General features: G+C 44.2%; 1 protein-coding gene across 1 annotated transcript in view; it reads right to left on the reverse strand.

The window, feature by feature from the left end:
- Positions 1-3469: 3469 nt before the first annotated feature.
- The window catches only part of PSMA8 (proteasome 20S subunit alpha 8), a 491044-nt gene continuing 469342 nt past the window's right edge, over positions 3470-25171 (reverse strand). Inside the window, exon 7 of the mRNA XM_085605732.1 lies at positions 3470-3958. Coding sequence (XP_085461858.1) covers positions 3863-3958 — 96 coding nt within the window. The 3' untranslated portion in view covers positions 3470-3862. The remainder of the gene's footprint in view (positions 3959-25171) is intronic.

The raw sequence follows: 25171 nt of genomic DNA on the forward strand, positions 1-25171 counted from the left end.
GCATGAGTAATTCGGAGGGGGTATGGGATTCTATTGAGCCTCAGTCATGGGGGCTGGTGCCTTTTGCTTCTGATGCCCTTCCTACTAATGGTCTAGAAACTAGGCCAAGTACAACCTCTTCAGCATTTCACTCTGTGTTAGTGATGGTGAGCAGTCCTAGGCTCTCAGGGAGGTTAGTGTGGGGGTAAAACAAGCTTATCCATCAAAAAATACCCAACGCAAGTAATAACTGATCGTCCAACCAAAAGTTTCTCTTTTATATAATAACTTTAATACACTAACGCATAAAATACTGCAAATTACTATATGCAAGTACTCAGAAACTGGTGCATGGCCGAGGTCAGGCAAGTGTACTCCCAATGCTCACCCTCAACCTCTCCCCTATTCAACTGGCTAAGACAAGTCTGGTGTAGGTTTTAGGCACAGTTGCACTGCTTCCTCCCGCTGGCCTAGCCGTTTCATTGGTGTCCTTCTTAAGCTATCTTGTGACCTTTGTGTAGAGTGATGCTCTTTCTAGCAGGGTTTTCTCCAACTTTACGCCTTCACAACATAAGCAAATAAAGGTGGGACCATTTTGCACTTGGCTATCAACAGCCACACTGATCAGGAAGAGACACAAAAGGCTGGATTCACCTAAAGGATCCTTCACACTGTGGACACTCGGAACAGAGACCGCAGTTTCATTTTTCATCGCACTATCTACCAAATTACAGAGCTCAGGAAGACTAATCAGCAAGCCTCTGCAGTAAACTGACCTAATCGAATATCCAAGGGCAGAGCTGTCTCCTCTTCTCTCATTGCAATGTCTAGGTCCTATTCCTTCAGTCTCAGCAATACACTTCCCTACTGTCTGGGAAAGCAATGTCACCTCTGTCTTGGGCACATGCCTGATGCTTTCAAAATGGAATCAGCAGCTTACTTCACTCTGGTTCACGGACACATCTTCCTTGTATGTGTTGAGCAGATCACACATACACACAGTGTGAAGATGTTATCCCTAGGGTTCGGTTTAGTCAGGAGCAGCAGAACTTACATGAGGGAGCCAATAGGCACTCCCTTGCATGAAAGATGTAAAAGGGTTTGGCCACAACTACTATGTCACAAAACATAGTATGCTGCCACCACTGTTTTACATACAAGGTACTGAGAGAGGCAGTATTCCAATGTCAGAAAGGACAGCACACATGGTGCAGCCCTCTAGTTCTTAGGACCACACTGAAGGGACAGGCCTACCCCTCGTTGTGCACAATATGGATTAGCGCGAAGTATGGGCAAAACATACAAAAACCAGGATACCAGAAACTTGCAGTTGGTTACTCAGGCCAGGCGACATGACTATACAGCATGCAGAGGACATTCCCGTCCCAACAGGAGTCATCTGCTGCAACTGACTATGTGATAACTAATTATGCATGACTCAGTGTTCCATATGCCGCCCCTTTTTTCAATTTACATGGCAAAATTGCTAACATCTCAGTCACTAATGTCGAAGTAATCTAAAACAGCAAGGTTCAATTATTTTCCTTGCCTCCAGCCTTCATCTCTCTTATGGACACTATCCACTCTCCCTAGACTTGTTGACATTTACCTCCCCAGTCAGAAGCTTTAGGTTCCTTTCAGCTCAACCATGAAAATCGAGACCTTTATTAGCACAGTAACCACAAAAACACTAATCAAGCAGTAGACTTGACTACAGTATTACTTTTCTTTCACCCACACTAATCCTTTGCACCACAAGATAAGGTAATAAACGAAGATACCTGAACTTTGAACCATTTAGTCCAAAAGATCCCCACATGAGAATATGAACTCACGACTCCCGACAGAAATGGCATACCACAAGCAAACAGGTTTACAAGCTACTGACTATTGTCTTCCTGTGATTCCACCCAGGTTAGGACGATGCTCAGTTGGGTGAGAAGGTGGCAATTGGTGACCGTGACTAGAGGTAGCTACAGGAGGTAACTACAGTGTTGCTTGCATTGCTGTCCATACCTAGATGGTGCCCCTCATTATTAAACTCACTTGGGCAGGCCCCCCCCAGTCCCCCCTTGAAGTGCTGAAGGCCCTGCCGCTGGTCCAGGGCGTGAGCATGGACATATACCTTGGTGGGGAGACGATCTACCCAACCCCTCGATCTGCGACATCCTATTCCAACACGCGTGTACAATAAAGCGTCATCTACCAACCTCAGGCATCTAGTCAAACCTTGTACTTCAATATTCCAGTCCTTAGCATTTGTAAGCTCTTTGTAACTACTGTCCGGATTATTAGACATTTAAGCTAGCCCCTCTACAACACTTCAAAAATAGTGCTTAAAGTCACCTGATAAAAATCAAAAGATCGGTAACTATCCCACGCATTGTAAATATATACATTTCATGCCAGTACATTTCACAAAGGAGTTATTTTAATAGTATTAGCTAAGTCTGTGTTACAACCATACAACTGGCAAAACTAAGCCATACATTTGCAATGTGTCTAATCAACGTTAGACAACACATCTCATTAAGCTACATCTCTTTATCCCTACTCTGTTATATGTGTCTATTCGAAATGTTACTGAGGGTAAATAAATGAAAAAATAAAGGATCAAGGCAAAATGCGCTGATTTTATATATATGCGAGCTAACTTAAATATATACTTTGACATTCTACAATGTTTTAATTTAGGAATGTAGATGAAATATAATGTTACATTGACCCGTACCTGCAAAACGAAATGATTTGGAAGTGTTCTTCAAATTTTGTAGCTATACTCAAAACGGAGTATTAAATTACAATGAAGCTAGTGTGCTAAAGGCCAAAAATAATGAATGACATGCACTGATCTAATTGCTGCAAAAACCCACCCTACTTGAATTAAGCCCAGATCTAATTGCTGCAGTAATCCCTACACACTCGGTACTACTTAGAGAAAGAAGGTGCTGGGGAGGATAAGTCACCAATCAAAACAGGCCCACCAAAGCTGATGTTAACATGCTTCAGCACCCGAAACACAAAAGGAGGTTTTTGCACCTAATGATACTCCAGACACATACCAGCCATATGCAAATCAGATTTGGGCCTGCTTTAACATAACAGTCAAGCACAAACTACAAGGACAGGCCCCTCTAGAAAGGAACGCAAACATTTCCACACTGGTTTGTTCCTGGCCATTGAGGTTCTGCTTACGTCTTGTGGCGCAGAAAGCACGGGATCCCCATCTGGCCACACACATCGCACTTAGGTCACAGTGAAACACAAAAGATGATCGGTGGAATACATGCGATAATCCCAACCCCTGGCAATCGCTCTGGCTGTATTCAAGTAACTTTTTTGTGCCAGCTATGCCACTCTGTGGCAGTATCAGAAACTGCTCGTTTCAGCAGGAGTGGCAACTTTAGGTAATATGGACCGTACATTTATGTGCAAATTCATTCTGGAAGCGCAAAGCACCTTTGAAGAAAAAATCCGCAAACTCAAAAGGCACACATTACTCCTTTAATTTGTTTCTAAAGCCACAGTGCATGAAAACTTATCAAATATGGTTTAGGAAAACAGAATGACAGAACCTGTCTGTAAAGCACATATCATTGCTACTGGAGAGTCAACAGTAAAAACATCAAACTTGTGAAGGAGAAATCCAAAGACACGCTTCAAACCCTGGAATACGATGAAAGGTAGAAAGACAATACTGTATGTCAATGGTTTTGCTTTGAAAGCCCCATTTAAAGAAATATATGTTCAACATTATGCAATAATGGAATAGCTCTTTGCACACAAGCGTGGATACAAGCTAATATGAAGATCATCCTAGCCAATTAATGAATGAAAATGTAATCTGCTTGTGCACGTTGCTTGCAAAACACCTTTAGGAAAATCAGACACTTTTCTTTTGCTTTTTTCTATCTGAATCTTCTTCCTTCTCTCTTTCGATTTCTGCTACCAGGGATTCTATTTCTTTGGCATCAAATATCTGAATCAGAAACAAAAACACAGCATTTACATTTCCGGGTTAAATTTTCAGTTTATGTTAAAATCTAGCATACACACAAAATGCATTGCCCTACATTGCAAAGACCCTAGAACCTTTTTTTCCTATGCGTAAGATACGCCAAGCGGCTCTGCAGCCTCTTGTGAGCATATTGGCTCTTTCTAGCCCTACAACTCAAATTGTGAGTGCTTCTGAAAAATATGATTAACACAAAAAATGTACTTATACATAAAGTTGCATAAGAATGCCAAGAACGTTGTGTTTATGAATAAGCCTGAATGGTATTTGATGGTCAACCGATCACGCATTACTAAAGGGCCAGATGATGAATTCTTCTTATACATTTCACTTCATTCATCATCAAAAGAGGGGAACAGGGAAATCCTTGGTAGTTATCAAATTTCCACTAAGCTCAAACATGTATTTTGACTGATTCTATTTTCAACTGCACGATGCAGCGTCAAAGTGCCTTACAATCAATTCTAGTTACTTTTTGTAAATACTAAACTAACCCAGTCTTACCTTGTGAAAGCAATGAAAGACAAATCATGTGCAATTAATAAGCCATTTCTCTACGCAATGTATTTTTTAAAAACGATAAATGTAGTTTTTTTTTTTTTATTGGTCGCACAGTACCTGAATTAAAAGGGGCTGGAGTGATCAAAGTAAAATTGTGTTTATGTCTCACATTTGCCCTCAAGAATAGTCAGAATATCAGAAAGGATACATTTGAGAGACCTACATAAAATGTCATCATATTTAAAGAGAGAGGGTTCACAGAGTCGCTAATCTGTGGCCACATCACAAAGGAAGGTACTCAACATATGTTTTAAAAAGTAGCAAGGGAGGGACCAACACCTTTGAAAGAATAAGGTGTCAACTTTACATCTGCTTTGGTGGATAATAGAGCAGGTCTTTCAAACAGGAGCAGACCAGCGTATGGGTAAGCAACTTCCTTTCCAAGTTAGCAGATAGAGGTACAGATAGCTTGCTTGTCTATTTAAGTACGGCAAGCTCAGCAAAGAAACCAATAAAACTTAAACCAATAAATAGGCAGCGTTTGCACTATTAGTTTTTCCAAAACTGGGGAGGGAAATAACAGGTGGAATGTTATTACTAGCTTTTTGGCCACAAAAGTGTATAAAGGAAAAAACCTTAATGCGGGGTTATGTTTGCTGGTGAAGGAAGCAACTGCTAAACACTTCAGTGACTTCTAGGTAAACAACAGCCTTGACTGGAGGAGAAACTTTGAGGGGCTCAGATAAAAGAATGGTTTATGTTAACTCATTCTTTGGGTAAGGCTTGTAAAATTTGAATAGGGGCATGATTCAGGGAAAAACTTCCAATTGTTCCCCATCTACACCCAATGGTCTTCATGACACTGACCCTTGTATTGGACAGATGGATGATGGTTTTTTGAGTAATGGGTGTTACAACTATACAAAGTACTATGCTTATTCTTAGTAGGAATCAAGTTTCCCTCCTGGCATGGAATGGCCACAGTTTCCCCACAACTAGTATACAGGGGTGTGGAATTGTATAAAACTTCTATTTGTCCATGGAACAGGATTCTTCATATATCTACTTGTCCCCGTAAAAAAAATCCACTTGTCCCTTTGATGCCATGCAGTTAGGTGACAAATTATGGCATCATTCTCATATCATGGCTCTGATAATAGCCTCTCTGATCATGCTAGGATTCATATTATAGAGTCTGGATTATAGCAGTGCTGTGATTTTGCCAAATTTCCACAAATCTGCATACTAGCGCTGGAAGTAGTAGGTAGCAGAGCTTGTGGGGTTGGAAAGCCCATTTGAGTCAGTGAACAACTACAAACCTGCATGTTAAAAGGTTTTCATCTATTCTTCTCTAATATTTTCCTACACCGGGAAAGGTTGGAAATTTACTCCTGTCAAAGACAGAAGTAAAACAATTCCAGGGTGGCAAAAAAAGGGTTGCAGGAAAAGCAGATCCTCCAAAATTTTTCGCCATGAACTAGCTAATTTTGCAGCTCCAAACTTGATATCAAGTTGCACATAAAGTTTAAGTTTGCAACATTTTTACAGCATTAATTTAGAATCAATCCCACAATATCCTGGACACGAAGGGTCTATTTGTGTGGGATAGTGTGGAACATGCATTTAGTTCAGATAACCAAATGTTTGAATGGAAGGTGTCAATTTTCCGTAGTCTGCAGACATAGTAGAAGGGTGTCAGCTTGCAGCACCCTTTTGTAATGGATTGCAAAGATACAATAGTTGTTTTTGCCCTCTGTAACATTTTCACTAATTTTTAGGACTCGCCTAAGACAGCGAATGCGCTGTCTTAGGCGAGACCTTTTGTTTTCTAACAGTGACCTTAGAGACCACCAATTGCTTCTGATTGGTTGGCTTCATTATCACTCATTTACTTGCTTCTTATTGGTCCACTGCTGTAGGATTCCTTCCTCTTCTTGTGTTTGCCCCTCTCCTTGAGCATTACTTGTCTCCATCCAATGTTCATTTCTTAGGCACTACCTTTTTTCCATTGTGTGTAAATTCTATCAGAGTGCGTGTTTTTCAGCTGTCTCCCTCGTGTACTCCCCCCCCCCTCTGTGTTCTCCAAGCCCGCTGACCCTCAGCTGTCCGTCTGCTTGCCCCAGCACCTAGCTCTGACCCTGCATTGTCCGTGTCACCCTCCCTCTTTTGTCCATGTTGCCCCCCACCCTCAATACAATAAAAGCACTGTCCGCATCATAAAACCTTTTATACCTCCGACCCTCAGTTGTCCATTTTTAACTCACCAGCCCTCCATGGTGCCTCCCACCGCACAGTAAAATAAAAAAATAAACACTGAAACCTTTCCTAGGATTGCTTTACATTCCCAGTCTGCTATATGACGCTAAATCTTAAGAGTGCATGACTTTGTTAGCATAGTGTGTGAAACAAAAGCAACTCCAAGGGCCATATTTATCAATTTGTTGCACCAGTGCAGTCACCAAGAGCAGCACAAACTGATGATTTGTGACTTACTTTCCAATACAAAATGTGTGTTGTGCTGGAAAGTTGCCTAAAAATAATGCAAAGTAAAGCTTTGCACGACTTTGTTGTGCTTTGCTTTAACGTGGCGTCTCATTGGTGGTGCATGTGCGTTCCCACACTAACACATATGGTTTTTGACCCAAAGGACTATATACTATTATTTGTACACAGCACTTTGCAAAACACACAAGATGATGGACGGAATGTTGCACATTGGCAAAACATTCACCCCCAGTCACAGCTCTGGGTTTAATCCATCGTTATTTTGCTCACCACACCACCCCAGTTCAGACCTGGCCATATGCAAATCAGTCTTGACCATGTGCCTCATGGGAACAGTCCAGCCCGAACTGCCAAGCCATGTCTTCCCTGGACCGGAATCAAGCATCCTAGGACCGCTTTCGGGGTTTCACCCCTCTTCAGCCAGGATAGCTTGACTCCAGTGGCGTAGTGAGCACGGGACCCACGTCTGGGCACACCCTTCCCACATAGGGCGAACAGCAAAACACACAAGATGATGGACGGAATGTTGCACATTGGCAAAACATTCACCCCCAGTCACAGATCTGGGTTTAATCCATCGTTACAGGGTAGGGTCAGACTGATTTGCATATGGCCATGTCTGAACTGGGGTGGCAGAATGGGCTAAAGAACGGTGGTGGATCAATCCCAGATCTGTTGACTGGGTGCGAGTGTTTGATTGGTTCTGATGCTCCGTCCATCACCACCCCCTTTTGTACCGCTTTGTTCGACATAAGTTGGCAGGGTATGCTCAGACAGGAGTTCCTTGCTCACTTTGCCACTGGATTCAAGCAAGCCTGGCTGAAGACGGCTGAAATGCCAGAAACCGGTCCTAGGAAGCTTGTTTTCGGTCCCGGGAAGGCATGGCTTGGCAGTTCGGGCTGGACTGTTCCCATGAGGCACAGGGTCAGACTGATTTGCATATGGCCATGTCTGAACTGGGGTGGCAGAGTGGGCTAAAGAACGGTGGTGGATCAAACCCAGATCTGTTGACTGGGTGTGAGTGTTTGATTGGTTCTGATGCTCCGTCCATCACCACCCCCTTTTGTACACAGCACTTTGCAACAAAAAATGTGCCTCTTTGGGGCATGCAAAAAGTTAAAGAAAAGCTTTAACAGCACACATACAAAGTCAGAAAAAGTGCAAATTTAGTCTAAGTATAGTGTTTAGCACTAAACTGTTATGATTTCGGTAGAAAACCTATGATACAAACACACCCCTTTGCAGTAAGGTGCAAAGTGATTTGCATGGTGCAAGGCAGCTAATTTGTGCGCCAATACCAGGAAAGTGAGCAACAGACCCATATCTTTGTAGATATAGCGCTGTTCTGCTCTCTCCCTTTCATGCAACAAGCACAGCAACTCTGGTTATAAAAGTAAATGTGCTCCCTCTTGCATGCCAGAGCCACACATCATAATGATTAATTATAAAGGAGGTCTCAATGAGATTTTCTGATGTTTCCTGAAATGACATACGACATTTACATGGTTAAAAGTACCCAATGGGCTGCCAGAGAATGGGGTAGTTTAAACATGTAATAATTTCATTACACCTGAGAGGGAATAGGAACATGAGCATTGTTTTGCAGGCTGGTACAGACTACTCTTAAGAAGACCCAATCAGCATTTGCATTGTGGCATTTATCTTGTTGGAGGTGGGAGGAAGGTAGATGCCCTAGCCCCTTGAGATCTAGCTCTGATTTCTGTATCACCCCACATACTTGCAGACAGGAGAGAAATGTAACACCTTCCCTCTCTGCTGCACACACACTCTACTGTGCCCAGCAGCACTGAGGCAATCAAACCAGGAGGGCTGAGGCAATTTAGTATATTTCACGGGGCTTTTGTAAAAACTGCATACTTTTTACAAAAGTCCAAATTTTGCAATTTTATAGTGAATCGCAAAATCGCTAACTCCTGGAGGCTCTGGAAAAGTAAATTTGCAAATATTCAGGAGATTAACACATGAGCAAATATATGCATGCATATTTTGCTAATGCTGAAACTTTTTCTTAGAGTAGTTTCTAGGCTTTCTTCTGTAAATTCTTATAAATTCACGAAATTAGTAAATGTTTACTAATGCAAAGAAATACTATGAGTGTCATTTTGTGACTTTCTTTAAGAGTGCAGCTCCTAACAAGCCTGGCATTAGCCAAGACTTTTTGAATATAGAGTCCGTTTCCGTATCTGTCTCCAAGCTAATGGGATGCTGAAGATTCGGTAATTGTGTGTGTGTGTGTATATATATATATCCTTTCCACCTACTCGAGTTATGCTGGGACACTTACGCAGCGGTGCACGTCAGGGTCCGAGGTAGCCCTGTATTCAATCTCGATCACCGCACAAACTGCAAGCGTGCACTCCTTTCGTAACGAATTCACAAATCCTAAGTGCATGGGAAAAGTTTATTTCTCGGTGCCGGGCCGGAACAAACCCAACGCGTTTCGGTGAAAAACACCTTGATCACGGGTGAATTCATTATTTCTGTTTGACATATAAATACACAACTCTAATTACGCACAACGTGCCGAAAGTGAAAACAACATAGAAAGTGGACAAAACAATAAAAACTACGTTTTGCATGTTTCAAAGTGTCGGCCATTTTGTAATGGGAATATGAGCAAATACCACCAGCTAATTGTGTTAATTTCAAATGCATTTCTTTTCAATAACTGAAAAAACTCAGCACATCACCATTCTTAAACTTGATGTGAAATTAATGCTAAAATTAAAGGGCGATTTCACCACAAATCTGTAATTACTTTTACCATGACTATTTTCCAGTTCTAGCGTAATTATTTTCATTTCATAATTTTAATTAGAACTCGCACCCTCGCCATGCACTGCTAATTACATCCGAGATACATCACACATGACATATTCTTCGACATCATTGAGAACATAAGTGTAACATCTGAAATGACAACACTGATGACAAAACTATGCATGGCAGGACAACAAGTTGTGTTAGGGCACAAGATATACTTGACATAACGAACTGGTGAATTTCAGTGGTTTTGTTAAGTTGAAATGGTATGTTTCAGGAAAAATATGCGTAATAAAATAAAATACAGATCTGTCATTTAGTGTTTTATTTTAGTGTGAAATGCGTCCTCAATTTTTCATGCTGGGACAAGTGGTGAAGCAACAGTCACACGTCTTCAGGCCGTTTGTTATTCCCGAGCGCTTTTGGTAACATTTTGCCATGAATGGAATATAATTAAATGACATGGCATAATGTCGGGAATTTTGCCAGCGCAATTTAAATTACACCTGGGCCTAACATCAGGAATATATCCCTCATGCCTGAGATTCTCCAAGGTAGAACAAGAGCCCAGATGCAGGCAATGTCCAGGATTACTCCAAAGGGGTTCAGAACCCTCGGGATCAGGAAGTAGAGCAAACAAAATCCTGTGCCTCTATACATTTATGGTTAACCAGTTGGTTGCTTCTAGAAAGAAAATGGTACATAAAATGTTCTTAGCCAAAAGTGACAAGAGAAACTTCTTATATTGGACACTTGGGGGTTCAGTTTCTTCAGCAAAAGATTACTGAATCCAAGAAGTTGATGTTTGATATATTACTGAGTACCCTGACCCTTTGATAAAGAATGTTCTGGTAAGGTAGAGATTGGTGGTCCACTCACACTGACAAGTGCCAGGACGTATGGATTGAGCACAATGTTAAATCCACAAGAACACATATTTGTCTCTTTGGTGCTTGTATCTCCGTTTATAATACAGTACTCAATGTCATAAGGACGTGAATGCACTGTTAGGGCAACAAGAATTTCTAAATGGCGTATTTGCATCGGGAAATACCATTAGCAATCTCTTAAAATTGTATGAGTAGGTCACACTGCTATGACGTATTCAAATGTTGAATTACATGTTTTTTTAAATTCAAACAAGTTGCATACCCAATAAAGTAGAACCACAGAAAAGTGTTGTTACTAGGGAAGAATTTAAAAGTATTTGAGGACTTCCTCCCAAGAGTCATTCTGGCATGAACTCTCCCCCACCCCACTTCGGCGACCACCAAAAACTCAAATGTAGTTGTGTTCTTCCTTGGTGAAGCACTCCTTTCCAAGTGTCGAGGTCTTTGTTTTGTAGTCCGTAGCCAGAGCACGCTGAAACCCATCCAAACTAAATGGCCAGGAAAAAAAACTATCTGAGGTGGAGTCCGTGCCCTGGTACATTTTCGGTTTCAGAGACATGATCTAGAGTCATTGTTGGCATGCTGGAAACAGAAAGCCTAGCCTAGAAGAAACACGTTTAAATCGAAACCAATACTACATGGCAGGGTGTGCAAAGTAGGTTTTCTACTACAACACATGATTCAAACATATTGTAACATATTTGAGTCTAACGGTGCCACCAGCCAAAATTTGTATGTATAACATTATGGGTGTGAATACATTTCATTTCATAAGGCTTTATTCGGAACAAAAAAGCAATGTCCATAAAAGCCCACATATAATAAAATACAATAACGGCACGATTACAATCACAATAAACAGCTGATAATTAAAAAGAAGACATATAATACAGGCGAGGGGAGAATAATTAAAAATTTATACTTGTCCTAACATTCATAGCCTTTAATAAGAAAGTAGCAGTAAAAAAACAAATCTCAGGGTGTGAATACAATTTCAATCAATCAATAGTAACTTTATTTCGGTCAAAATACCATAAAAGCACAGAATAAAAAAAAAACCACTACAGTGTACAATTTCATTACAGACAAGGAGAGACTGCCGCCAGTTGCCTATGAAGAAGTGTAGTTTTGATTATCCAAAAACATAATCATAAATTAGTTATTAAAATCATTACCATACAATATATACAAATATGGATACTGTCGAGATTTCTTTGTAGTATGCATAATTGATCAAACACCAAAGAATACACAATCTAAAAATACTGCAAGATGGGCTATACACGAAATACATCATCCATAACACATAACCTTACTATATCTACAATATAAAAACACATTTAGCTAATTCATCCGAGGCCAAAGAGACATATTATATTCAGCATATAAGTCTTAAAAATAGGAAATGGCTCAAAATTAGAAATGTCATAAAATAGGATAAAAATACTTAGAAAAAGTTATAAAAGTGCCTGGATCACAGTCAAAGATTTACGCAGTATACACAAAGGATCACATATCACTTTACAACGCCCCTGCATAAATGCCACATCGAATTTAAGAATCGAGAGACTGCAAATACTATTGGAGGATGGGTATCGTGTTTTAATATCCTGAATATTTGGGTTATCCATCGTTTACATGGGAGAGTATATGCCGGGCAAAAGAATAGTACATGTATTTCGGACTCTTCCCTGTGGGTACATGCAGGACAGTTCTGCTTGTTCTCTGGTGCCCATTTGCTAGTAAGGGCATTTAGAGGGAGGTTCCCCACTCTAAATTGCATATAGAGTTTCCTGGCCTGCAGGGGATAGATCAGGTCCAGGAACTCTTCTTTCCTATATTCAGCATTAGCTAGCAAAAACTCAGCAGTCATCGAACCCCCTGTGGCACTTCCCTGGATAGCCAGCAAGTTATCCTGTCTATAAAGGTTCACTAAGTCTTGCCTAGATGTTGATAAGCATGATAACTCTGGGGTTAGCCAGAGATCCAGCCTACCTAGCCTAGCCAAGAGATCCCTGATGAACAATAACCACTGGATCTTTTTAGTGGTTTTAATAGAAATGATCTCCCTCAGCTCGTCTCTGTATGCGGAAAGTTCTGGGGTCACCCACATATACCCAAAATATAATGGGCCTCAGGGCAATTTCTTCATTTATGGGCAGCAGGCCCAAGTCCAAACGAAGGGGGACTAGGGGGGTACTGGGTGGGAGACCTACTACTTGTCTCATGAAGTTATTCTCCATTTTTACGAGGTTGGCGGCAGATATGTGTCCCCACAGTTCAGCCCCATATAAGGCAGCCCCTCTTGCCTGGGCTTTATACATTTCTACTGCGGGGGCCACTGACCTATATATGGTTGACCTGTGGAATTTCATTATCCCACCCACCGTCTGTGATAGTTTTAGTCTGGCCTTGTCCATTTGGGGTTCCCATGCAAAATCTTCTGATAAAGTAATGCCTAGGTAATCACATATCCTCACCCTTTCCAGGGGTGTACCATCAAGAGAGGGATTTGACCGAGTAATTTTTTTGGGGGGGAAGGGGGTTGAAGATCATATATTTTGTCTTGATTAAGTTGATCTCCAGACCCCGCTTAGTACAAAACTCGGCGAATCCGTCCAAAATGCGTTGACTGCCTGATAAAGTTTTGGACAACAACAAAGTGTCGTCCGCAAACATCAGCGCGGGTATCTTCCCCAAACCCAATTTCGGGGCATCATTATCCTTAATATTATTAAGATGGTCAATGAGCCCATTGATATAAAGACAGAATAGGGTTGGGGCAAGGACACATCCCTGACGTACCCCCTTTTTAACATGGAAACGCGCGGATAATTTCCCATGTTTCCCGCTTCTAGCTTGCGCATAGGACCCTGTATGCAGCCTCACCAGGACTTTAAGGAGATAAGGTGGAATCCCTAGGTCGTTTAAAACTTCCCAAAGTTTCCCCCAGGAACCAGATCAAAGGCCGACTTCAGATCAACAAAAATAAGATAGAGGCTGCCACCCTCCATCTTAGCTGTTTTCCAGATCAACAATTGTAACCTAAATATCTGGTCCACAGTTGAGGTGTTTGCTCTGAAGCCGGCTTGGTAAGGGCTTAAAATACCTTCCTCCTCTATCCATCTTTGGATGCGATCAAGAAGGACCCTGCCCATCAGTTTTTGTGAAATATTAATAAGGCTGATGGGTCTGTAATTAGACGGTAAAAGTGGGCAACCTTTTTTGTAGATGGGAACAATCTTGGCCCCACACCAAGTATCTGGCGGGGTCATGCCCCTCAGGATGGCATTGAATAAAGCACATAAATAAGGAGCCCAGATTTTTGGTTCCATACGAAAAAGCTCCCCGGGAGGTTTATCTAAACCGGGGGCTTTGTTAGGGGATAGTCTATTAATAGCATTCCGAACTTCGGTCAAGGTGATATCACACAATCCTTCTGGATGGAGCTCATGCAGGGAATCCAATAAGGCTGTTTTGGCACCCACCAAATCTTCCCCAGCATAAAGGGTCCCGAAGTGCCTCTCCCAGGCTTCTGGTGATATGGTGGGCTCCCGGGCCGATTGGCCTTCCTTATTTCCCACACTTACTAGGGCCCAAAATGATTTCAAGTCTCTATCCTTCAAGGCAATCCTAAGTGCCTCCCAATTCTCAGTTTCCCCATTTCTCTTTTCCCTTTTGTATATTACCCGGAGACATTTGATTCGGGTTTTATCCTTTGCCTTGACTGCAGTTATTAGATCCTTCTTTGCTTTACGGCAGGTGGCATTAAACCAGGAGATGGTGTTGCGCTTAACTCCTCTAGATGTTGCAGTTGGATAGACTATCTCGATCAGCTTAGCGACTAGCTGCTCGTGAATTTCAGCTGCCCTCTTCTGGGTCCCATAACAGACCTCCAGCTGGCCTAGTTCCCCCATTTCCTCTATCAGTGGTGTCGCCAGCTCATATACTTTGGCCAACTTTGTTGGCGATTGTTGTATGTGGCACCACCTAACCCTTCGTCTGTTGTTTGAAAGCAACAGTTGGTTGGCCCCCACACTAGGCGGAGATAGAAGGATAGAGATGCCCATATTCTCTGGGTTCAAGGGCAGTACCAAAGCATTGTGGTCGCTGTCCTGTCTCTCAAGTACCTGAAAATCAAGGACCTTGTCCCAGGATTTAGTTTCCACTAAGATGTAGTCAATCAGAGATGATTGACCTTCCCTATTAAATGTATGCTGGGCCGGTTGGTCAGATTTTGTTCTCCCATTGCAGGCCCTAAGGGAGTGTGCCAGAGTCAATGAGTGGAGTTGGATGGCCAAGTTTTTATAGGGGTAGTTTGTGGTTCGGGTATAGACCAGTGGCGATCTTCTTCTGAAGGCTCACCTAGGTTTGGATCAGTAAGTGGCTCATACTGGCAATTGAAGTCGCCCCCTACAATCAGCAACATATCTGGGTCTAGAGTTGGTAAGAAACATCCCAGTTTATCCAAGACCACTGATTCCTGTCTAAAGCTTACAGGTCTGGAATATATATTAGTAAGGGCTAATTTGAGCTTAGTGGGAAATATCAACAGACCGCATAAGATGTCATTTCTTGGCAAAGTTAGCAACTCAGCTTGCGCCCCAATATGCGTGCCCAGCCAGATAGTTAGGCCGCCCGACGGTCTACCCCTTCCACCGGAGGTGGCCAGTATATTAAACGATGCAAATCCCGTCCTATGGTATTCCTCCGTGGCCCAGGTCTCCTGAAAGAGGCAGATGTCGTGGTTATCTATAAACAATTTCTTAAAAGACCCAATATCCAAAACACCTAGTCTTTATCGGAATATTATATTAATTCTGCTCAAGAAGCATGCACTAAAAGAGTAACGGAACTGTAACTTTCATTTGCGTTTTACCTTTTATGATGCTTTTCCTTTGGGGTCAAAACGTTTCGGCTCATTCTTTTACTTATTGTGTTGGGACATAGAAGGTCATAAAATGGCATACTGGTTCTTATTTGTGGGATCTCATGTGGATCATTTTTTTCTTCTGGTTGTTGTATATCTTGACATTTGATTCATTTGACAAAACCTGAGATTGTGGGTATGCGCAGTACTACTCATTGATTAACTCCAACGTGATGAATTGGTTTAATTCAGGAAGAATTCTGAGCAGAGTAGCTTGTTCTTGCGCCTTTACAGTAACGAGAGGCTTGTTGATCGGTTTCAATTGCTCCCTTTTAGGTTTGTGCCGAGGTTCTCAATATTTAGCTTCAGGGGCGTGGCCAAGCACGGGCTGAATATGGCCGTGCCGTGAGAGAGCTCCGCCGTCCGTCCTAGCCCAAGTCTATCCTGTGCACAGATCCGTTGTATCCCTCGACAGTGTTTGAGATCGGAACACCAACGGAGCCCATCCCGCCGGTTCCGGTGTTTGGAGCAAGCCCAGCAGCTGATTAATTGTCCCTGAAAGCTTCGGCCTGCGGTAGGGCCTGAAGCCGGGACACACAGTGGTGAGACCAGCCGGGAGAAGAGCTCCGACCGGCCCTCTGCTGCCCAGTGGCGGCGCCACGGCTCAGCGAGCTGACGCGACTATCTGTGGACCTTGGACCGCCTGGGCGGTGAATATTCCGACACACGGCAGCAGCGGCGGCAGACATCAAGGAGCCGCAATAGGGCTCCGGTGAGGCACACATATCGGGGCGAGGCAGGGCGCGCCGGCCGCAAGGCAGAAGATGGCGGCGGCACGTCCCCAACACTGACTGCTTTACTGTTGCCTCCGTCATTGCTATAGACTTTGCTTGCCCCCGACGATCGTTTATGTCGATCAAGCCCGGGTATGACCAGGGTATGAAGTATTCCATGCTGTTCCCAGCCCGTCTCTGGATTGAGGCGGATGGGCAAGTGTGGTTTTTTGAACATCCCGAGGCAGCAGCAGACTGGATCGAGAGCAGGGGTGCGAGAAGTCCGGCCAGCCGAGGTGGGTGTGACAACGAAAATAGTCAACCGGTCTGAGAGGATACCCGTCCAGTGGCTGGACTCGCACTATTTGCAGTGTGTTGTGGGTGAAGGCAATGGGTGGGAGGTTTCTACTTTCATTGCCTTTGGGTAAGTGAACTTAAAAGGACCTGTGTTACCTGTTTTGGGTGGGTATAAAGTAGACTTGTTGGGCTGGGATGGGGCGGACTCTGTCTCTCACCCCCTTAGGTTTTCTCTTTTCTTTCTTGAACACTTTTCTAGGGTGACAGGCACTCTGCAAGTTTTCCATGGGCTGTTTAAAGCCCAGAGGGCAGGGCAGCGGGGTGGGGGGTTGTTGGGTGGGATTGTTTAAATTTTTGTTTGAAGTTTTGATCGCATCAGCAACTGATATTGATACATTGATTGGGGGAGTGGCATTGCATTCAGTGAATTTCAGTGTACTTAGTTATGGCACTAGTTGGAGACAGTGGGGTTAAACTGTTGAGTTGGAATGTCAATGGGCTGGGGGACAAAATCCAACACAGTGCTGTTCTTCAGTGCATTAAGCGTCATGCCCCTGACATCGTGCTGCTGCAGGAAACCCATCCAGTTGGAAATACATGTAGAGCGTTGCATAGAGGGGGTTACGTCTTACTGGCTCATGCAGGTTTCACCACGGGCTCTCGGGGGGTTGGTATACTGAATAAAAAAATTATTTCCCCTTGTAGTGCAGGACACTTGGTCGGATGCTAGAGGACTGTATGTTGGAGTCTCGGGCACTTGGGAGTGCCACCCGGTCACCTTCCTTTCGATTGATGTACCCGCGGGCCTTCAGGCAACCACGTTCAGGGACCTGGGGACGCTGCTGTTGGAGATCCCGGAGGGTCTCTTGGTGTTGGGAGGGGACTTAAATTCTGTGGTCTCTGGTGACCTGGATCGTCACCCTATGCGTGATCTCCCTCGTTCGCAAAGCTGGCTGCCATACTTCCTTGAATTCATGGGGCTGGTGGATGGGTGGAGGGCTTTTCACCTTGATGCATCCAATACACCTTTCACTCTGGGGCTCACAGGAGTCTATCTAGAATCGACTATTTTCTTGTACCCGCATCTCAAATTAGCCATGTCCGGGAGATAAAACACCTAGCTAGGGGCATCTCAGATCACTCGCCGGTGTGGCTCCAGATGACGCTCGGTTACCAACAATCCGTGGTATCTACGTGATCCTCATATCTGACGAGAGCTCCTTACGGCCATTGATAATTACTTTAATGAGAGTGAAGGCTCGGTGGAATCCCCGCAGTTGCTTTGGGAGGCATTTAAGGCAGTGATACAGGGCCAGGCCCTTTCCTTGATTTCGAGGAAAAAGAAGGAACAGCGCAAAGAGTTGGTGGCACTGGAGGCAGAGGTGGCCCACTTTAAGGCTGTCTACACCTCGGCAGCCCCCTACGCTATAGAGAATTCCCGCCAGATGCTTACCGATATTGCTCTACCCAAACTGTTGGTGACTTCATGGACAGCGACATGTCCAACGATGAAATAGCGGCAGCAGTGCGGTCGCTCAAGCCGGGCAAAGCCACTGGCCCTAACGGGCTACCAATCAAGTTGTACAAACTGAAACCAGATAAATTGGCCCCGTACTTGAGAGCCATGTATGAAGACTCGAGGCAAGCGGGAATCTTGCCATTGGACCAACGTACTGCCACTATAGTCACTATTCACAAGGAAAGGAAGCCCAAGACCGAATGTGGTTCTTATCGACTGATATCCCTGTTGAATGCGGAGCCCAAGATCCTGGCTAAGCTCCTTGCTACTCGCCTCTTGACAGTGATTGAGACCCTGGTTCACCCGGATCAATCAGGTTTCATACCGCACCGTAACACGGCGCTGAACCTACGCAGAGTTCACGGGGTACTGGGCAGAGCGGCTTCTATATTGGAACCAGCGGTTATAGTTTCATTGGACGCAACCATGGCTTTTGACACCATCGAATGGCCGTACCTGTGGGCAGTATTGGAGAAACTGGGGTTTGGTCCTAAATACGTACAATGGGTGCAGTTACTGTATTCCCAACCTATGGCCCAAGTGGTGGCTAATAACAAGAAGTCAGCCGCCTTTGAGTTGGGCAGAGGGACCCGTCGGGGCTGCCCCCTGTCCCCATTGCTGTTTGCCCTAGCACTGGAGCCGCTGGCAGCTTGGATACGTCAGGATCTGATGATCAGGGGTATGCGTTGGACTTCAGATTGGGAAGACTGCATTTCCCTTTACGTGGACGACATCCTTCTGTATTTGTCCTCCCCATGGAGATCTTTGATAGTGGTTTTGGATATCTTCACGATCTTTGGACGGTACTCCGGTTATTCCAAAAACTGGAGCAAATCCCTCCTGTTCGTGGTGGCGGGCGAACCTCCGATCCCGCCGCTTGGGTGCCCACTACAAACTTGTACCGAAGGGTTTACATATTTGGGTATCTTCCTTTCTCTGGATACCTCTCTCCGCTATTACCGCAACCTCCAACCCCTGCTGATTCAGCTGCGCAAAGATATTGCATGGAAGTCGCTTCCCTTTTCCCTGTTAGTTAAGGCCGCCCTTTTTAAGATGATGTCCCTACCCCGATTCCTGTACGCCCTTCAGAATTCCATGGATCCAATACCCGCGTCATATTTCCGGGAGGTCGAGGGCCTCCAACGGGACCTACTGTGTAACGGTAAGCCTCGCATCGCTCTCAGCAAAAATTTCCCTGAACTGGTATGACGGAGGCATCAACCTCCCAGATATAAAGTTGTATTATTGGGTGTCTCATCTGTCCTTCATTAACCACTGCACCTATGCCCAACCTTGCGACCCGGGATATAACATGGATAGGTGGCTCCTCTCTGGAGGGACCTTAAGTAGAGCCCTCTACTCTAGGCCCCGGCGCTATCCACTTACGGGCCCCACCAAACATGCAGTACACGTCTGGCATGCAGCCACCAATCGCCTAGGCTGGAGACGAAAACTAACGCTCGCAATACCGCTATGGGATTCTGAGCAACTGGATGACCTGTGGAGGAGTAATGGATTCGACAAATGGGATCTCATAGGTATTGCATGCATAAGGGATCTGTGGGACAAATCTGATATTAAGTCTTTTGCAGCGATGCAGCAACAATATAACCTGGCCGAATCAGAGCGCTTCCGATACACACAGGTTCGACACGCACTTCGCACACACTTACAGCCCAGGAGCACACTGCCGGAATCATCCCCACTGGAGGATAGAGTGCTGGATGGTCATCTCCCTGACAGCACCATTTCCTTGATATATAAAAAACTGGTCGAAAACATCTCGGACCCTCTCCAGGCCCGCCGAGATAGACAAGGAATGGCAGGAGGCAGTCTCCTCTCCCAGAGAGGTAGCAATACCAGCTCGTCTCCGCCTTGTCCAACTAAAACTTCTCCACAGTATTTATGTAAAGGGGCCCCAATTGGTACGAATGGGAAGGGTAGAGGAGGGCGCCTGCAGGCGGGGATGTGGCCAGCTGGGAACCTTTTTTCCACATAGTTTGAGAATGTACACAGATCCAACCCTACTGGCGTGACATTCACGATATCATCAATACTGTTCTGTCTGTGCAGCTTCGTGTGGAGGCCATTAGGTGTCTCTTAAACATCTGGGAACCAACTGATTTAAATGTTTGCTTGACGCAGTGGGTTACATTGGGGTTAATGGTGGCCAAGAGGAATATCGCCCAGCGATGAGGGGCGCCGCTCCCACCCACGGCACATGATTGGGAAAAAGACTTGGACTGGGCAATGTTCAGAGAAAAGACTGTATATGTATCACGTGGATGTCCCCGAAAATGGTCTTGTGTATGGGGAATGTGGAACTCCTAACGTGGAGAAATATGTCAGCCTCCCTTTGCCCCTAAAATGGATGATCCCCATCACCCTACACCTTCCATCATGCATGATTGTATTTTGTAATTTACCTACTGTACCGCTGAAGCCTATAGTATTGCTCCCTCTGTATTGTCATTGTATTGCTGATGTTTGTTCTTTCTTAATAAAAAATGATTTACAAAAAAAAAATGTTTTGCTTCAACCTTGCATGAAAGCCATAGCAAAAGTGTTTTTGTGTGGCCCTCGCTACGGGCACATGGAGGCTCTCTGGAGCAAGGCCACCACCAAATTTCTAACACTCAGTAATACAACAGGCCAAATGTCAAGCAATCACATATTGCAATGCTGCTTTCCAGAAAAGTAGCAAGCATAGCAGAATAATCTTTTCATGTCTAACTAAAAACGAAGGAACCTCTAAACTATGCAACATCCTGCTGCACGAAGGACAGCCCAAATCATAAGATTGCAGAAAGGTGGGATTTTAAAGGGTTGATGTCTTCTGACTTGCACCCGTGAACAAACGTAGTCCAGCAGCCTGATTAGATGGGATTCAGCAGCAGCCTTCCTGGTCACCAAGACGTCTGCTACATTACTAGGCAGCCAAAAGGACTCTATTAGCACTGCAACGTCTGAGATTGGGCTGGAAGACCCGACATTCTTGTTGTGATAGCAAGTCGTTCCAAATGCCGACTGCCTATCGATCAGCATGCCAGATCCTTCACGCTCATTCCAGGGTAATCAGTTGTGCAATATTCCAGCACAGTACTTCATACAGAAGTAGAAATCATCAGGAATGCATATAGCAGGGTCGGAGAGCAGACCCCACAAAACCACCCCAATGAAAGTGTAAGCTACAAAACTGAAGACACCATCAGTTCTGGCAAAGAGGCTCACGAGTGGAAACCCAAATCTGGATCACCTCTGTCACTTTGGAGTGCAACTCCGACTCAAGTCATGTCAATCAATCTTTATTCAGATAAAATTATATCCCAAAAGTATCACTTTAAATCATTTCACAGTATATCAAGAAAATCTAAAAACATTTCAAAACTAGTTGACGTTAAACTATAGATCGATCTCTAAAAAATGGCGCCAATACTCTTATAAATATCTAAAACATCGTACTTGATACGCCTACAATGTCACGCAGAGTCGGCTGATGCGTTTATTATCATGGTCCATCCTCATATGTTAATACTTCGAGATATGAAAGGCTTTTCCTTCTAGAGATGGCAGTTATAATAAAAGAAGCCACAAGAAAATATACTTAAAAGCTTCCTGATAATAAATATAGTTTGCAGTAACAAGCAGGGGTCGTACTACTTGCTTTCTTAAGTCATTGTAAAATTTACAGAACATGATAAAATGTATAGTAGATTGATCATAAGTGCCATCACATGGGCATTTGGGAAGAATCTGGGACCACACCCCCATTTTAGGAAATGGAACTTTAAAGTGCAAATTGCCTAAATGAAATCTTGTAAGATAGAATTTATGTTGCGTATTTCACATAATTAATAAATAATTTAGTATTCCATCTTTTATAGGGGCTGAGAAATAACTACGTACAGAGAACTTACCGTTCTCTCGTTTGTCCCTGTCTGCTTCTCTCTTCCCCATTAAAATAGTTTTTAATTCCTTCTTGCCATAACGCAAGATACCAGCAGGGTCCTTTATACTAAGATTTGTATCCACCGTCATCAAAATGCTTTTAATATTAGCTAGCCATGTGGTCCTCTCTCTGTTCTCAAGTGTTAGACAATCTAATATCAATTTTTTGGTAAACTTAGTACCAGTTTTACCCCATAGAATGTGCCAAAACAAAATGGAGCCGGTCTGGATAACATCCTCCAAAAAGGTCATGCCAGCTCTTTATGTACAATATAAGCGGAGGTTGACTTTGGGACCGCCAAAAGTTTATCTAAAAAGAGATTCTCTGAGGCTGTAAGGCAGCACATTGTGCCCAACCCCACAATGGTGCCCCATAGGTAACACCGGAGAGACATTCATCTCCTGTATAAAGTCAACAATTCTCTGATTAGCTTAATTCCTCTTTTGGCAGAAAATCTGAAAATGGCTTCTATGGATCTTAAAAATTTCAGTTTCCTAGCTTTCGGCTGTGTCCCCCAATTACCACAGCTAGCGAATTGCATACCAATGTATGGAAAGCTTGGGGTTTTTGACAGGCCCTTAATCTGGTGAACCCTTTATTGGCCTGCCCTTTTACACACACACCATGGTAAATGTTTTCTTTAGGTTAATTTTCATATTTTTATCCTCCATATAGGATACGAAGGTGTCAATCAATAGCTGAAACCTGTTAGCGGTTCAAGAAATCAGAACAGCGTCATCAGCACATAGGAGAATAGGATGTGGACGACTGTTAACCCTAGGTGCGTCAGCCTGAACCATTTGTAAAGTCTCATCCACTCCATTGATGTATAATGAAAACAGGAGGACAAGAACACACCCCTGTCGTATCCGACACCATGCCTTAAAGTGGGAGGTACATTCCCCCTTTGACCCGTAGCGTACTCATGCAGAAAAGCAGGCATAGTTGTGACAAAAATGTAATAATCCCATGCATGGTCATCTCCAGTGAGAGTCAACAGAGCATTTGTCCTTACAATTAAGCCTGCTAGGGTAGCCACTACTGGGAAGATTCCTCATCGGTGCACCCAGTTCCACAGACAAACTACTCTTCTGCATAGGGTCCAGGACCGCACACTGCCCTGTCTGTTGATTTAATGGACAGTGGTGGTTGTGTTTGGCAGAATCTGAATAAGCTCTCTGATACCAAGTAGAAATGCCTTCATAACAAGGCGAATCCGACAGTTCTAACACATTTATGCACAGATTGGAATCAAAGACCTGGTGTCATCATGTCACCCAGATGGTATTCCAATCCAGCAAGGAGGCGTCTGTAACCACGGTAACCTAAGCCATCAGAGGGCTGAATGGGCAAACGTTCAGAAGGTTGGAGGGATCCAGCCACCAGTGCAGATTTGGATGTACAAACAGGAAAACCTGCACATGAGTCAAGAGGCTTCCATGGTGATGCACCCATTGCCTCCTCAGACACCACTGGTGGGGCTCTTTTCTGCCATCTGGCGTGAGGTGGCAACAGGATGCACGATGCCCAACAGGCATTAGACCTTCAGGACTAAGATTCCAGCTCAGGTCAGACACACTGGAATCATTACCTGATTATCTGCAGTCCTCCTAGGAGGAAGGAGACCATCACAATAAGAGTCAGCCTTTGTGTGGGAATGCGGAGAGACTTCTGGTTATTGATGGTAAAGCACAGGTTGTCATCATCCACTGGAGCTGTTCCTAGATCAGCTTTGAAGAGTATCTTCACCGGTCAACCCAAGTATAGAAATACGTGAACTCCTGACCTTCATAGCAAAGCAGCCATGGCCACATGGTGCCATAGTCAGTCCAAACGTAAGGATGGTGAACTGGAAGTAACAGGAGTCCATGGTGAGCCTCAAGTAGTACCTGTGGTCAGGGAGAATTAAAAGATTAAACTAGCAGTCCTGGAAGTCAAGGGACACCAAGCAATCTCTAGAGCTGAATATGATGGTGCCTCATGAACACTCCATTCTGAACTTGTCCTACGGAATGAACAGATTCAGAAGTCCTTGTATGGGACCCAGAAAATATAGGGAGTGACCCTCTCTTTCAGAGCCACCACTTCAATTACCACTTTTTTAAGCAAGAACTTCTGTCTTAAGGACCAAGGAGTGAGCCTGTAAGCATGGTGTGAAGATGTTCCATGATTCAGGGAAAGACAGGAAGGGATGCGCATAACCCCTGTAGATTGGTCGGAGCACCCATCCTTCTGAGTGAAAAAATTGGAGGACCCCCCCACGAGGCTGGATACCTTCTCCATGAGGTCCAGCTGAATCTCATTTGCTGCTGCGGAAAAGCTCTGAGCAGGAGTAACTAGAATCTGTCGCCCAGCGGAAAAGCACCTTTGTCAGATCAGTTTGGTAGGTTGGTGCCAGCCCTTCGGAGGTCTTTGAGGACAAAATGTTTCTTAGTACTAGGTTTCAGGAGAAGTTAGGAGGCGCACACTGACATCAGGCAAGGGTTTGTGGCCTTGGCAACAGCACTTGGAGGTCAAGACTCATTCCAGCAGATGTCAGAGGCAGGGTCCAGAGCCTGTCCAGTTTGAAATGGTCACAAGGCAGTTATGTAAAAGGCCTATTGTAGGTTGTTGTGCCCCTGTAGCTTGAACAGGGAGTGAGCCTTATGATACTTGGAGTCCATTTCTTTGTCTTGAGTAGTGGGAGAGTAGGTCCAGTCTTCAGGACTCTTTTCATGGCAAAGACAGCGGGTAAAGTCCTCTTTTGTTCTTCCAGAAAGGTCCAGAAAGTGTTCCGAGGACGGTACTGTGGACGCCACCTTTATGCCTTGCATAAGCTTGAGGGTGGGGCATGTTCTTGGCCACTCCCTAACCAATGGAATAAAAGCTAACTGGGTAATCCGAACTACTTTTGCAATATTTTCTGTGCCTTCTAGGGCAAATCCACAGTTCTACCTAAAAGTAAATTGCAGAACCCTCTGAGCAGAGCTTCTGTGCCACCCCTAAAGTAACTGCCAGGAAATGAGCAACCTATTCTCTATGATCACTCAAAATCTGTTCTGGGGGCAGCTCCACTCCTACCGGGACTGGTAACTGGCCTGACAGAGGAA

Source organism: Triturus cristatus, chromosome 5_1, assembly GCF_964204655.1.
Source record: "Triturus cristatus chromosome 5_1, aTriCri1.1, whole genome shotgun sequence".
NCBI classification, from domain to species: Eukaryota; Metazoa; Chordata; class Amphibia; order Caudata; family Salamandridae; genus Triturus; species Triturus cristatus.